Source organism: Trichechus manatus, unplaced genomic scaffold (assembly GCF_000243295.1).
Source record: "Trichechus manatus latirostris isolate Lorelei unplaced genomic scaffold, TriManLat1.0 scaffold00095, whole genome shotgun sequence".
In the NCBI taxonomy this organism is placed as follows: domain Eukaryota; kingdom Metazoa; phylum Chordata; class Mammalia; order Sirenia; family Trichechidae; genus Trichechus; species Trichechus manatus.
In genome coordinates, this window is record NW_004444031.1 from 7,792,551 (window position 1) to 7,809,506 (window position 16,956).

The 16,956-nt window shown below is 34.6% G+C and overlaps 1 protein-coding gene across 2 annotated transcripts in view; it reads left to right on the forward strand.

Annotated features, from left to right (window-relative positions):
• Positions 1 to 16,956, forward strand: part of BRINP3 (BMP/retinoic acid inducible neural specific 3) — a 467,772-nt gene that overhangs the window by 373,759 nt on the left and 77,057 nt on the right. For both annotated transcript variants that reach the window (XM_004382564.1, XM_004382565.2), the window contains one exon: positions 3,747 to 3,969. In XM_004382564.1, the coding sequence (XP_004382621.1) occupies positions 3,747 to 3,969 (223 nt within the window). The remainder of the gene's footprint in view (positions 1 to 3,746; positions 3,970 to 16,956) is intronic.

The following is a 16,956-nucleotide window of genomic DNA, read 5'->3' on the forward strand; positions in this document are numbered from 1 at the left end:
TAATCAATTATACTTGTCAATATTTTTAATGATCATCAGTACAGGGAGAAATACAAATCAGGCTATATGTATTTATGGATGGTCCTTTCATACCCTGAACATTTTGAGTTCCTCACCTTCATCTATTTCATTCAATTGTGAAGCATAAGAATGAAAAGAGCATAAGGATACAAATACATACAATCAATATGTAAATACACTAGTGTTAATAAAACTTTTTTTTTTTTTTTTGCTGACAATAGAGTTATGTGACTAAGGATTGTCTGCATTCTGCATACAGAACGGCTCCAGTATAGTTTACATGAAGGATTATTGTGAGGATTGAGATAATATTCAAAGCACTTAAAAGAGTGCCTGCCCTAAATAAGAACTTATATGTTAGAGAGGAGAGGGAGAGAGAGAAAGAGACTGACATCATTGTTCTCAAAATTAGCTAATTAGATACTGTGTGTTATTAACTAGAGATTCAATCAGGGGAAAGGATGATTTTTTTTTAAAAAGTAACAAAAACTAGTTTGACTATTTGAATAAAATAATTTTTAATGGAGAAATAGTTGTAGTCCAGAGAGTTAACCTAGTCCCTAGCTATCAATACTTTGTCTAGCTAGTCATCTATTATTTATCTGAACCTTGTCACCTCGCCTAATTCTCTTTGCCTCCACATAATTTATTAATATCATGCATTTCCGTTTGTGTTATCTTTTGCTTCATGTGAAAAAGTTTTGTTAAGACTATGACTGACTGTAAATTCTTCTCAGCATAGACCATGTTTATTATCATTATTATTGTTGTTGTTATTTTATTTCTGAACTATGCACAGCAAAAGTACTCGATTGATACGTATTTAACAGACAGGTATTTACAGATTAATATCTCTCACATAACCTAGGTGGATCCCTGGTGGTACAGTGGTTAAGAGTTAGGCTGCTAACCAAAAGGTCGGCAGTTCGAAACCACCAGCTGCTTTTTGGAAACCCTATGGGGTAGTTCTATTCTACTCCATAGGGTTGCTATGAGTCGGAATTGACTTGATGGCAATGGATTTAGTTTTGGTTTGGTTTTAATAACCTAGATACTAAATTTAATTTTTCTGGGCAATTTCTACATACTATTGATTTTTTTTCCTTTAGAAATGTATTCATCCCAAAAAGCATAGCTAGCCATCGGTTGCTTATAATTTGAAAAATAAATAGTATTATATTTCCTACATAGCCCTAGAAAGCATCATAGAATAAATGGTTTCTTGGCATCTTGCAATTATTATAGTTTCTCTTTGGAGTTATGTAAATCAGTTGATATATATATATATATAATAACTCTGAACTTGTCGTTCAAATTTTATTTATATTCTATAAATCTGAAATTTACAAAATACCAAAAATAAAAGTTATTCACAGGAATATTTCTGGCGATTCTGTTAACTTCAGAGTAGAACAAATTTCAGATGTGGAAGGTATTATTTCAGCATTTGAAAATATCACTACTCATTTTTTTAAAAATGAAAGGTTTATCCATACTTGTTGTCATAGACTAAAACATCTGTCTGTTCTGTGCACAACAGGTGTTCAATAAATGTTTTGGGTGACTGTCAGTGGTGACTCTTAATGACTTCATAATGAAGCAATTATTCAAATGTCATGTTAAACTGTATTTCTTAGTACATACTGACAGTTCTCAGTTGACATTCACTATTATGTATACTTGGTAAAATAAATAAATTCCACTTTAAAATGTTCTTTAACTTGAATAAAATTTAGAGACTTAGAAACTCCCAATACTCTTATAGAAAAGAGTGAAAATAATTAAAACATGCATACCCATAAAACAATAAAGGCTTATCAAAAGTGTTCAAGTAAAGGATGACAATGAAATGAATGATAGGTTGTCAAAGTAGTGGCATCTGCTCTGTGTATAATCCAAGGGACGCTTTCCAATTTCCATGCATCAGCTCCTTTCTTCAAAAGAGGGAATGTCTCAAAAGAGACATATGGGACAAAAGAAAATGTAGGGTACTATCATATTGGAATTTTAAAATCCATATATTACTTATAAGCTCCTTACTTAAAAAATGATTTGAGGTGTATTAAATGGATATGTCTTCTCTAAAATCTTTTCCCATAGTTTTGGTAAAAGAAAAAAAAAGTACCTTCTTTACTTTGGTTTTATTTTTCCTTCTTCTTCTGGTCAAAGTCTATATATAGTCTTACGGTCCAAAGGATGCCAGTGCTCTGTATTTATCTGTTCTGGGAAAAATAGGAAAAAATAACAACCCCAATATTCATGTATATAATTCGGTCTAAATTGTTAAAATGTTACATTTTCTACCATTGATGAAATAGTTTGGATCTGAATTTTGAAATACCCTTACTGTGTTAATAAATATAAATCCATTGCTCTAAATATGCGTATGTAATAACATCATGTAGCTTATCAGATGTGAGTGGCACATTTTGAGAAATGCTGAATGATAATTTGGTGATTTTAAAACACTGCAAAGAGACAGTGTTATAGTACAAGTAATAGACACTAAAATCCTTGTCAACATTCATTTGAATGATAACATAAAAGCTAAAATTAGAGGTATTTAAAAACCATTATTTATAACATCATAGGATTTTAATGCTAAATGATATTATTATTATTGTCTAGAAATGTATGTATCATTTACAGAAGAAGAAATTAAGGCACAGAAGGACTGAAGTTTAATGAATATTATATAGCTTATTATTCGCAGATCAGATACTAAAATGTGGTTTCTACTGAACTGTCAAATGATACTTCTTCAATCATTGAAAATACTTTCCAAGTCTTGCGGTGGTGGTGGTGGTGTGGTGGTGGTGGTAGGTGTATGAGTGTGTGTGTGTATGAGTGGAGGAATCTCAGCCATGTATTACGTGGAAAATGGGTGCAACATGACATTTTTTTAACAAAATAAATCTTTTAAACAAGTATTAAAAGCAATAAAAATGTAGATTCTGAATCTTTATTCATAATAGTTACTTCAGAAGAAAGGGAGATGAAGGGGAAAGATTGAAATGTCTTTTTTTGTTTAGCTCAGCAGTAGACATTTTAGATTATTGTGTATATCAGTGTAGCATCTCCTTCATTCTTATAGTGGGCTAATCAGACATTTAAAAGAAGACAAATTTCAGGCATGATAGTTAACATCACAACTAAAAACTGAAACCAATATTGGTACTTTAGATTCTTTTTAATTTTTATTCTCTTTGGCGTGCACTTACATTTGAAACTGTTATGTCATGAGAAATTGGAATAGGGTAACATTAATAAAGCCATTTAATAGTGATTATTTTTTCCATACTCTGCTAATAAAAATTTCTGAAAATTAATCTTTAATATACAACACTTGGAAAAGATTGTTAATGCTAATGCCAAAAATCAAAGCTAGATTAATGACCACAATGTATGGAATAAAGTTCATTCAAATACCATCAAAAGGAGAACTTGGAAAAATTAAGTTGTACTTGAACTTTCTGCCAGACTTATTTGCATTAGAACAAGTTATTTTAAGTATATCCTACCATGGAAGTTCTATTTTAAGAGAAACAAAAAAGAAAACAATTCTAAAGCATTAAAAAAATAAATAAATCGTATCTAAGAATTCTCTACTCACAAATAAAAGATTGTACGTATTTATTCTTAACATTAACAGATTAAATGTGTTTTGGTGGAGAGGGGAAAGTAATGGTTTCATAATTAAAGTGTTGAATTTTAACATTTTTCAGATGAATTCAAGTTCTTTATGAAAAGGCTACCCATGAATTATTTCCTCAACACATCTACCATAATGCATTTGTGGACAATGGATTCTAATTTTCAGCGCCGTTATGAACAACTGGAGAACAACATGAAGCAACTTTTCCTAAAGGCGCAGAAAATTGTACACAAGCTCTTTAGCCTTAGCAAGAGGTGCCGTAAACAACCCCTCATCAGCCTGCCAAGGCAAAGGTAAGACATATGTGACAACATAGAAAAGCTGAGGATATTGTGTTGACAGCGAACTCTCTTTTTCTGAATGCAGGTATGAGAAGAGACATAGCACAGTGGTATTTATATTACTACACATAATTTGAAAGTTTAAAAATAATAAATAGTAGCTATTTTCCAAAGTAATAGTACAATGGGGAACACAAACACCTCTTTTATTTATGGGTTTTTTTCCTTTTCTTTTCAGAATCAATAAATTATTCTAACTTATTCCTTGTGGTAGTTAAATAATAATTGTACAGAAAAACGCAGAGCCCTATAATTATATCATGAGCAAAGTGAAATTTCTAAATATGTAATTTTCACAACAAAGAAAAAGAATTCAAGATTTGTTTTCCTTGTCCAGTGTTTAGAAAACCATCAGCACCATTCTACACGAAGCTCTGAAATTTACTGTGAAAACTTCCAGCCTTAATACAAAGGATGGATGAATAAATGAATATTTAAAATATTTTGGCTGAACTCTAATCACAGTTTTTAGGTTTGTCACTTTAACATGTACTGATGGGTCAGTGTAATAAAATTTCATATTTATGTATTTGAGACTAGGTTAAAAATATGTCAACATGAAAGGCTAAGGGGAAAAATGTAGAGCAAGATTACAAAATAAAGAAGCATTTGTGCTAGAATTTGTATTATTAAAAGCTTAAATTTTGGCTTGGTGCTTTAATCACTGAAAAAAATACACTGAAAATAATTACATTCTTTTAAAAATTTTCATTTTAAAATGCATCATTGACATCTCTCTCTCTACACACAATTCATTGACTTTTGGTATATTCACAGATTTGTGCAACCATCACCACAATGCAAGTTTAGAATATTTTCACTACCCCAAAAAGAAATCCACTGCCCATTACCAGTCGTTCCCACCCCCTACAATCATTTTAGGAATGCCTAATCTATATTCTATAGCTACAGATTTGCGTATTCTAGATGTTTTATCTAAATGTAATCATACAACCTGTGGTCATTGTGACTGGCTTCTTTCACTTATAATATCTTCAAGGTTCATCCATGTAATAGCATGTATCAGTAAGTAGTTCATTCTATTTTATTGATGGATATTATTACATTGTATGAATATACCACATTTATTCAGCCATTCATCATTTGATGGAAGGGTGGGTTGTTTCCACCTTTCACTAATATGAATAATGCTACTAACAACATTTACTTACAAATTTTTGAATAGACATATATAGATTTCCAATTCACTTGCATACATACCTAGGAGTGAAATTACTTAGTCATAAGGTAGCTTAGTCATAAGGTAACTATATTAAATATTTTCAAGAACTAACAGACAATTTCCAACATAGCTATACCATTTTACATTTCCATAAGCTATGAATGATGGCTCGTATTTTCCCATATCTTCACTTATAGATGCTAGAATAATTGTTTATCTTTGACTTTCAAAGATAACCTGTCTGAGTATTGATCTCTTTACACTTACCCTACTTGGAATGTATTGAACTTCTTGTATGAGTAGATTATTTTTTTAAATCAAATTTTGAAGGTTTTCAGCCATTATAACTTCAAATAATTTTTCTGCTTTCTCTCCTCTCCTTCTGATACTTCTAATACATACATGTTGGTGGATTTAATAGTGTCGCACAGGTCTCTAGGTTCTTTTTTTTTGGTCCGGTGTCTCTGTGTTCGGATTGTCTATTCTCTGTTTATCTATCTTCAAATTCACTGATTTATTCCTCTGCCGGCCTACGTCTACTCTTGAGCACATCTAGTGAATTTTTTGTTTTGATCATAGTATATTTCAACTCCAGAATTTCCATTTGATCTGTTAATTGATATCCTCTAGTTGATGGAAAGATATTGTCATCATACCTTCCTTTAATTATTTAAACATGGTATCCTTTAGTACTTTGAACACATTTATAATTTTTGAAGTCATTATTTACTAAGTTGAGCATATGCACCCCTTGAAAACAGATTCTATTATCTGTTTTGTTTTTGTATGCATAAGTCACAATTTTCTACTTCTTTTGTAGTTTTGTGTTGAACACTGGACATTTTATATAACATAATGTAGCAATTCTGAATACTAATTACCCATGTCCCTTGAGGATTTATGTTGTTGTTGTTATTTGTCTGGTCATTTATTTATTTGTTTAGTCTATTTTCCCTGCTTTGTCCAGCTTCTGATGTTTCTGTTCAGTTTTTGCTGTTGTTGTTTGGATATTTTACACTGGCTATCTAGGGGTTTTCCTCCTGGCTAAATATAACCCATTTATTGTTATATTGTGCTTAATCCCTGCCACCACTTAGACTTTTATCCTTTACTATTAGATATGTGTGTGGCTTTGGGGTACAATCACAGTTCAAGGAGTTTACATTTTTGTCCTACATTCAAATAGGAACTAGTAACTTGATTTTCCCTATCCACTAACACTTGAGTGAGTGGGGCCTTAGGCATGCAACAGCCTTCCAGGCTGTGTGAGGTTTCATTTTTACTTCTCACATTCTAATAATTACCCTGAGCCAAAGGAGATTATTGTTAAACTAATGTTTTTTTTCAGAAGTTATGCTTATGCCCCCAGCACCAATGAGGCTTACCCATTTGTTGATGAATCTGTGTGGGACTTGGATAATGATTTCAAATTTGTCCCACATCCTTCACTGACTGCTCTTGAGTAAGTATGACCTGGATGTTTCAGACAGCCTTCCTGAACCCCAGGGTTGACTATGACCTCAGGAGGACTCTTCTTGGCTGTCTCTTTTCCTGGTTCTCTGTGTTAAACTATGGTTTCTCTGTTATTTTTCATATTGCTACTAGTGTCATGGAACTATGAGAACCTTTATTTTTTCTCAAATAGCTCCATTGTTTACAACAATGCTCTTAGTCATGGGAGTTTTAACACTCTGTTCCAAACAATGCCAATCCCATCAGACAGAGCTCCTAAGAAGAACTCCTGGGCACTGTATAGGCAGTGACATCTGGCCACCTCTCCTGGTATAACACCCTTGCTCTACTGTGGGTGCTTGGGGATGGACTACAGTCTTTAGTCTTCTTGGCTTGCCCCTCCTAGCTTGGACCCTCTTTCCACTTGTGAATTGGAGTGGGGCGTTCAGGGTCCCAGTGTCCATAAATTGTTGCACCTAGAGTAGAGCCCCCAAGTGGGAGCAGGGTGGGGGAAATAGAGCGCTGGTCATCTCAGATGTACCTGTCAGGAATACAACTTATACCAGGCAGAGATGGGAAAGATAAAAAACACTAGCGCCTCCTTGGGTTTAACAGCAGTCCTAGACTGGGAACTGGGAGGGACAGGAAACTCCTCTCCTCCTGGCTGCACAAGTCCAGAGTAGAGCCATCAGAGTTGTTTCTATAAGATGGAAGAAGAAAGGGAAGAAGGGAGAGATCAGATCACGATTCATGTATCAAACTCTCCATATTTTTACCAATATTTAGTAGATCTTCTTGATTAAATGTTTCTTCATTTATTATATGCCCTTAGGGAAATTTACAGAGACTTTAAAAGATTGTTTCTTATAAATTTTCTAGTTAAATAGTTGTTTTGGGGGGGAATGTTCTTAGCATCCCTGACTCCATTATTCCTAAAGTTCTGTCGGCTCCCTGGTATCTTTTATAACAGAATTTACAGTCAATGATTCCTTATTTTTTTGTGCCCTTCTTCTGTCCTTCTATCGTGAGTCCTTTCTTTCTTACCCTTTCAAGTGCTACTCTTTCATAATACATTGTATGAAATCTATCTTATATTTATTACATTGAGCTTATAAGATACAGAAATGCCTAAAGCAGAAAGTACATCCATCCCATCCTATTTTCTGTATATATCAGTTGCTCCCAATTATCTCTGTCATATTCTTCTGCAAGTCTCTTAAGCTATACAATATATAAACCTATGCTGTACAATATTCAACATGCATCTCAGCTGTGATCTAGGATTAACAGCTTTATTCTTGTATTTTCTGGCCCTCTGAATCATAGTATGTGCATTGTTTCCCTTGATTGCACAGTTTGACACAAATAAGCATAGTGTTTGGAATTTGGCAAATTTTCACTGAAACTTTTGTCACATCACTAAAATTCTTTGATTTGGAGTTCCTCCCCCATAAAATAGAAGAAATCAAATGATGTATTGCATTGGGAAAATCTGTTGCAAAAGACCTCTTTAAAGTGTTAAAAAGCAAAAGTCACTTTGAGGACTAAGATGTGCCTGACCCAAGCCATAGTATTTTCAATAGCCTCATATGTGTGGGAAAGTTAGACTATGAGTAAGAAAGACTGCAGAAGAATTGAAGTCTTTGAATTATGGTGTTGATGGAGAATACTGACTATACCATGGACTTCTAGAAGAATGGAACAAATTTGTTTTGGAGGAGGTAGAACCAGAATGCTCCTTAGAAGGGAGGATGGTGAGACTTTGTCTCAATTACTTTGGACATGTTATCAGGAGGGACCAGTCCCTGGAGAAGGATATCATGCTTGGTAAAGTAGAGAGGCAATTAAAAAGAGGAAGATCCTCACGGAGATGGATTGACACAGTGGCTGCAACAATGAGCTCAAACATGGCAATGATCATGAGGATAGTGCAGAACTGGGCAGTGTTCATTCTGTCGTACATAGGATTGCTGCCTTAGTTATTTAGTGCTGCTGTAACAAAAATACCACAAGTGCACGGCTTTAACAAATAGAAATTTATTATCTCACAATCTAGGAGGCTAGAAATCCAAACTGAGGGTGCCAGCTCCAGGAGAAGGCTTTTTTTCTGGGTTGGTTCTGGGGGAATGTCTTCATCATCAATCTTCTCCTGGTCTAGCAGCTTCTCATCACAGGGACCCCTAGTCCAAAGGTCATGATCTTATTCTGGTCCTCTTGTCTCTTTGTTCACTTCTCTCTTTTGTATCTCAAAAGAGATTGACTCAAAATATAACTTAATCTTGTAGATTGAGTCCTGCCTCATTAACATGACTGACTCTAATCCTGCCTCATGAACATCATACAACACATAGGAAAATCACATCAGATGATAAAATGGTGGACAATCACACAATATTGGAAATCATGGCCTAGCCAAGTTGATACACATTTTGGGGGGACACAATTCTATCCATAACAGTCACCGTGAGTCAGAACTGACTTGGCGGCTCCTAACAACAACAAATCAGAGATAGTAAGTTCCATTCCTTAGACTTGGGTGCAGATAAACTGAGAAATTCATATATATTATACAACACGTGGAAAGAGACTCAAGAGTATGCTTTCCTTTTATTTTTCCTCATGCTTCTTTAACTCTTATATGCTCAGTGCCCACAATAAGTTGTAGTTTCCCTATAGCCTCAAATGGCAATTCAATTAGATAGTGATACAATTAAACTAGGGAAGAAGACAATTACTCTAAAAGCATTTATTTTGCTCCTGCAATGCTTTATATGTAGGAAGATTTAGGTAAAATTTATTTATATGTAGACACATTCACTAAAAAGGTAAATCAAGTAAATTTTTACTCGTTTACCTTTTAACTAAAAGTATACATGTTTACTGAAGGTCATATGAAAGAAACTGTCTTAAGCATGGGTTATGGTAAAAGTGAATAAAACAATGATTAATTTCAAGAATTTCTGTATTTTGGGGAATATTGACACTTACATCGATAATTCTGATAAATTCTTGGCAGTGCAACGCTAGTGGTATGCAAAAGGAATATCAAAATCCCCTAACATACACAGAGAGGCTAACTTAAAGAATGATATCTGGTGGAGGCCAAACATAAAGAATATGTTACAGTAGTCTTAGATACACGGAGTTGGCGTGATCCAAGTAAGGAGGACTTAAAGAAGAAGAGACGCAGTGATGTCTTGATGAGAACAAGAACAAAGGTCACTAAAACCAGCTAGGAGGCTGGTCTTCTTATGGTAATCCAAAGAAGACACAGTGATTATCTTAACTAATAAAGAGTGTAGGGTGTGGTTTTCGGGAGGTAGAGAATAGGGAAACTAATATATCTTTAAAAAACTATTGCTATAGTATAGTGTCATCAAGTTGATTCTGACTCATGGTGATCCCATGTGTTACAGAGGAGAACTGCTCCATAGGATTTTCTTGGATGTAATCTTTACAGAAGCAGATTGCCAGGCTTTTTCTTTCACAGAGCTGTTGGGCGGGTTCAAACCAACAGCCTTTCATTTACCAGGTGAGCACAAACCATTTGTGCCATCCAGGGACTTTTTAAAATTACTAGGTTCAATTTTCAAGACCTTTTGATGAACTGAATGACGGCATAAGGGAGAGGTAAGCTTCAAGGATAACTCCTAGGTTTCAAGCTTGGCTACCTAGTAGATAAAAAAAGTTTAAACGAGAAGATACGCACCATGTTTGTGAAAGAGTATCAATTAATGTTAATGTATGAGTGTGTGTGTGTGTGTGTGTGTTTAAATTATACCTTTATTCCACCCATAAGATTTATTTATACATCTCTTCTCATATCCCCAATGACGTTCCCTAATAGGAAATTATGGCTGAGGTGAACCACTGTGTTACTGATTATAATGGATTTTATGCTCCATATGTGTGGGTTAAAAACAATTTGAAAATCACTGAAATAAATGGTTGCAAACAAACAAAATAGGGGAAAAAATGAAAATGAGCTGGGTTAGGAGGCAAACTGATGAGTTTGGATTGAACATACTGACTTAAAGAGGCCTGTGAAACAAGTTCAACTAGAGCTGGATATATAAATCTGAAGCTCAAGGAGGATTTGGGCAAGTGGGATGGCAATCATCAGTTCACATGAAACTGTGAGCTCTGCAGATAATACCAGAAAAAAAAGTATAAGCAGAATCTGAGGATATATTTAAGGGTGAAGAAACAGAACATGCAAATGAACAGATAGTGGGGTATAATGTATCATAGAAGCTACACTGATATATCATAACAAACAAATAAATTATAAGTTCAAGATACAAATGTACCATGCATATGCAAAATTTTTAAGGAAAATATGTGGAATTCATATTTGAAACCCAATCATATGTGAAAACCCAATGTGAAAGCTTAAACACTTAGTTTCCATTAATAAAACCAGAAATAATGCTGTGGTTCTGATGCTTTCCACAAAACAATTTAAAAAATATCTTACTATAAACTATTGACAATTGGCTATTGTATATGGTTGGAATGTAAAAGATTTATCCTGGCAGTAGTTTTTAATCAAAGTGTCCCTAACGTTGCTTGGAAGTGTTATATTATTATTTTTTCCATTAATACAATGGTTTCAGTCTTAGAAATTCTAGTTCTACAACCATGACCTGACCTGCTCATGTATATTTAGAAAAAATTTCACAGACGATTCTAGAGACCAATTTTTGCTAAGAATATTATGAGCTTAAGCTATGGAGTAGAACGTTTTCTTTTGTTAATTTTCTTCAATAATGGTCCCTGAATATTGCACCCATCCAAAACCGGAGTCAATTCTGACTCATAGCAACCTTATAGGACAGAGTAGAACTGCCCCATAGGGATTCCAAGGAGTGGCTGGTGGATTTGAACTGTTGACCTTTTGGTTAGCAGTCATGCTCTTAACAACTGTGCCCCCAGGGCTCCATAATAAACCAAAACAAACAAACCCATTGCCCTCGAGTCAATTCTGCCTCATAGCAACCCTATAGGACAACGCAGAACTGCCCCATAGGGTTTCCAATGCTGTAAATCTTTAGGAAGGGTGACTGCTACATCTTTCTCCCTTGGAGGAGCTGGTGAGTTCAAACCACTGACTTTTCAGTTATGAGCCATGTGTTTAACCACTGTGCAAAATAATAAAATCGTACTACGCAATTAAAGAAGCTCAAAAACACACGGTTCTGAAATCTTAAACATTAAATATCATTTTGTGATTTAATATTACTCATTGAAAATTAATCAAGTACATGCAATTGAATATCTCTTTGGCAAGAACTTATATGTCATTTTATATTTTATAGTTAATTGGATGTTATCTGTCCTTGGAAGATAGTATGTTTTGATATTTATGACATGTTTTGACGGGACTCAGTTTTTTAGCTCAGAGATCTCTTCAGCTTTCAAAAAAAAAACCCTACAGTGCTTAACTTTTGACCCTTAGTTTAGAAATTATTAATTTTACTGCTGAATGTCGTGGTTCAAGAGTATGTATGAAGCTTGACATTAATCTATCATTCATTTATCATTATCAGAGCTTCTCATATAAACTGAAAAGAGTTTATGAGAGTGTAATTTTTGTGGGCACAGTCTCAGGTAAGGACATGAAGTCCACATAAAAACAAGCATTCCTTAAATACAGCCTCCATAAAAAACTTCAAAGCAAATATCTTTCCAATTCTCATCTTAGATCACATAATGGAATAAGGACTGGGGATAGGATGAATGAGAATGGCTTAAGACAAAATCATTATAACTCTTGGCATTATTTTTTAACAGCAGAGGGTTATTAATAGAAGTTCAGTAGTGTTACCTAATGTTCAAAGAACAAAATCATACCTTGCAATCTATAAGACTAAGTGCCTAAAATACAATAAATAAAAGATCACTTCAATGAACTGTCAATAAAAATGATACTGTCTATATATAAAAGAAATTCTATTTTGGTAATTTTCATTTTTCAAAAAACTCTATTCAATAATTTATTCACAAAAAATTACTTTATTAAGTAGAACGTATTGTCAAAAGCAATCCTGTCTCTTACTCCTATTTAATATGTGATTTGCTCCAGTTAGAAAAAAAATCTTCTAACATGTTATCAAATTGGTGTATAAAAAATAAATCACCAAAAACATAAATAAACAAAAATGTATTATTTGGAATAGAATGCAAGAAATATAGAAATAAATCTTTGCTTTGCTTTCCAAAACTTCTAAATTAAATGAATCACAGATCAGATTGCTGGAGGTTTTTCTTCACTTTTAAAAAAAATTAGCATAATTTCTGTGTCTCCTATTACTCATCATACACAAAAACAATGCAGACTCTGTAAGATGAAAGATTTTATTGAATTTGGGTTTGTTTTTGTTTTCATCACCATTTTTATTTTCCTGCAAATGTGAGATCTTGTTTCTGGTTTGCTTTTCATTTTTTTTTCATTTTAATACAATAACATAAAATGGCATTAATAAAATATATGTATATGTACTTCAGTCTGTTTATAGAGTGTCAAAAAAGAAATTTGGGTACTTGTGAGGTAAGTTTGTAAACTTTTTTTTTTTTATTTTTTAAACAATTTTGAAAGAGGAAGAAGATAAGCAATAGCAATGGCTCACTTCCATTAGAAATTCTATTTTGTGTCCTGCTGATATGGAAAATTTTCTCAGCTCTTTTCTTGGACTTATCCTGCCTGAAGAACTGTCTTTCAATTACTGATATTGCAAAATCTTGAAAGATAAGTAAAAGCAAAACAAAATGAGATCCATAAAAATTCGTTGCCACTAATAACATGATTTCTTTATACTTTTTGTGTAATGGCAGATCAATGGAAGTTACTCTTTATAATGTAGATTGTAATTCTTCACATGTGAGAAAGCATGACATTCAGATTATTCTCACCAAATCTGCACCGGCACCACTGTTGCTCCCAGGAATTCATGTGACATCAGGAGCTTTTTTCCTACTTGAGCAAACTCTGAAGCCTGTGATAATCTTATTCCTTTGAGGTAGTCAAATTTTGTTGCTATTGTTGCTAATCTAAAACTATTCAGATAAATAACAATGAGTTTGTCCGTTTCATTCAAACACATTAAATGCAGCAATTATTGGAAAGTATTAATATATATTTCCTAAGAAGTAATTCAACTACATTTTTTTTTTTTTTTTTTTTGCTCTCATGTCCTACTCATAGAGCAGGCTAGGGTTCATAGAAATAATACATTAAGTGGTGTGCTGGTAAAATTTTAACAATCAGCTCTCTGAAGAAAAAAAGAAAACTCTGATATGTGGTGTTTGCCAATCTTCCTTATATAAATATTTCTACCATGGTTGACTTCAAGCCAACAAATTATATCATGGAGTAGAGAATTGGGAAGAGATGTGCACCATTAGCTCTTCTGAGCCAGTACATGAAGTCTGCAGCATACAGCTAACATCAACTTATTAAAATATTGTTCTTCAATAATAATGGAAAGTGACATATGATGGAATCACTTCTCTAATGTCGCAGAGAAGAATGAGTTTAGGTCTATGTCATTCTTTCTCCGAGAGCTTTGTCATGTACTTTATAAAAATGCTGTAAAACTGGATGCAACAAACCATGGCCCATGGGTCAAATCCCACCTGGCACCTGTTTTTTGTACCAATGTGTAAACTGACTGTATTACCATTTTTTAATGGTTGAAAAAAGAAATCAAAACAATAATAATAATTTTTTGAAAACTGCGTGAAATTCACATTTCAATATCAAAGTTTTATTGGCACAAAGACACATTGATTTCTTTCACGTTGTCTTTGGCCACATTAACACTACAATCGTAGAGCTGAGTAGCCACAATAGTGACTGTATGGCTCTCAAAGCCTAAAATATTTGCCGTCTCATTTTTTAAGAAAAAATCAACCAATGCATGCTCTAACATAATAAGCAACCTTTCTTAAAAATATGTTTTTAGGTATTTTATTTATATATCATTCAAAAATTTTAATTTTAACTGTATGTTATGTTAAAGACCATATTATTTTAGTCTCAATGATATGCAAACCTGTTATTCTCAGCCAGATTGTTTGAATCCTTAATTGTGAGTATTCATTAAGTGATAATGAATACGTGATAACAACTGCTCTAAAATGTGTGTTTGTGTGTGTATGTATGCATAAAATGTGCATATATATGTGCATGTGTGTGTGTGTGTATTTGGTTTTTGTAATAGCTGTTTAACAAATTAAGTCCCAAAGCTTTATATATCTATGTTGGAGTAGTCTAAAACTCAATATATCAAAATAATTTTTATTCAAAAGCCATTTCAAATTTATATCCAAATATAGAATTTGTTACTTTCAAGAAGCCATACAACTTCCCTCTCTTTCTCCTCCTTCTACCCCTGAGATCTTCCAATTCTAGTACAATTCAAAATGACGTTGTGATCAGCTACTAAGAGGAAGAACAAAAAAACAATACTTGAGGAAAATGGAGTTAAAGGAATTAACAGTGTCTGGGGTGTGGGATGGGGGAAAACCCTGGTGGTGTAGTGGTTAAGAGCTACCACTACTAACCAAAAGGTCTACAGTTCCAGTCCACCGAGCGCTCCTTGGTAAACCTTATGGGGCAGTTCTACTCTGTGCTATAGGGTCACTGTGAGTCGGAATCGACTCCATGGCAGCAGGCTTGGTTTGGCTCAGTTTGGGAATGGGGGAGAATAAAATAAGTGCCTGTGAATGCTGGACTAAACTATAGCTATTGAGGTGTTTGGCAAGGGTCTCCCTGACCCCTGCAGTGCTCTGGAGAACTGTGATCCAGGCAGCGTGTGTGGATAATTTGAATGTTCAGTTTTCCGTTGAAGTTTCTAGAGGCAATTCTGAAATTTATAGATAGTAAGTGCTCAATAAATATTTGAGTGTCTTTGATATTTTTGTTAATACGTTAGTTACCACTTCTGCAAGTAAGCAGAACCCTGGTGGTGCAGTAGTTAACAGCTTTGCTGCTAACCAGAAGGTGGGCAGTTCAAATCCACCGACCACTCCTTAGAAACCCTATGGGGCGTTTCTACTCTGGCCTATAGGGTTGCGATGAGTCAGAATGTACTCAGTGCAACTGGTTTGGGTTTTTTTGTTTGTCTTCTACAAGTATACAATGATAATGAGTTATTACTATATGCAAAATGTTTCTCACTTGATACAATTTTGAGCAACTGTTACAATATGCATATCATGTTTTGTTTTGTATTGTTTCTCCCTTAAGGAGATGAATTTCCCCTCCCACAGTGGCCAAATATATATTATATAGCTAATTAGTTCAAGGATAGGCACCTGATCTCAGTGTAAACAAATCAAGAATTCTTTTCCAAATTGTTTTCACAGGGACCTGAAACAAGATAAGTCTCTATCTGTTAGTTAGTTCTTGAGATGTGAGGGTGAGAAGACTTGCTGGCCATGTGTTTTGTACTGTACAGAAATTCAGTCCAGTCCATAGTGGATGACAATAAAGCTAGCCTATAGAGTCTCTATGAGCCAGAATTGACTCGACAGCAATGGGCTTTTTTTTTTTTTAAAGGGGAAAAGCCAAGGAGAAAAATTACGGTAGCATTCAAACCCTTGTTTCCATTTGTGCCCCAGGCCCAGTGCATCCCTCCTCTTTCTGAGGTTTGATTATTCAGTTATTCCTTCTCTAATTTAAATGTGATTCTTTTTCTGTTGCACATATATCCACAAGTATTTACAACTTCAAAATGTATACAGGAGTAGTTCCAGCAAAATGGTGCTCTAGGCAGAAGCACCACGCCGTCCCTCCACAGCAAAGATCCAAAAAACTAAGCCAAACAGAGAATACAACAATCCTGAAACCCTAAAACATCAAATGAAGAGATAAAGAACTCAGCGAAGCACCAAATGGAGTAAGAATACTGACAGAGAACGGAGAGTGAGGAGAGATTCATGCAGAGGTCCCCTACCAGCTAACACAGCACGGATTCACCATCTTGGACTCCTATGGGAGACCAGCAAATGGGGGTATGAGAAAGCAGCCTCACAGAGCATCCAGTGGGAGACAAAACAGCCGCTTAGTTCCACCCATAACCATCTCCCCGCTGCATCCTGCCTACCTGCACAATGCACTTGACATCACACCACCAACCAGTGTAAGCATGGCCTACTGGAACCTGCCCAGTACTGATTACCAACCCGCCCTGGTGGCGATAGTGAGTGCCACAAACAACCTGTCCCAGTGGCTCCTCTTCAGCTAGACCTGCCCTGCTGTACCATATCTAGTGACTGAACCTGCCAGTTGGAGAAGGAGG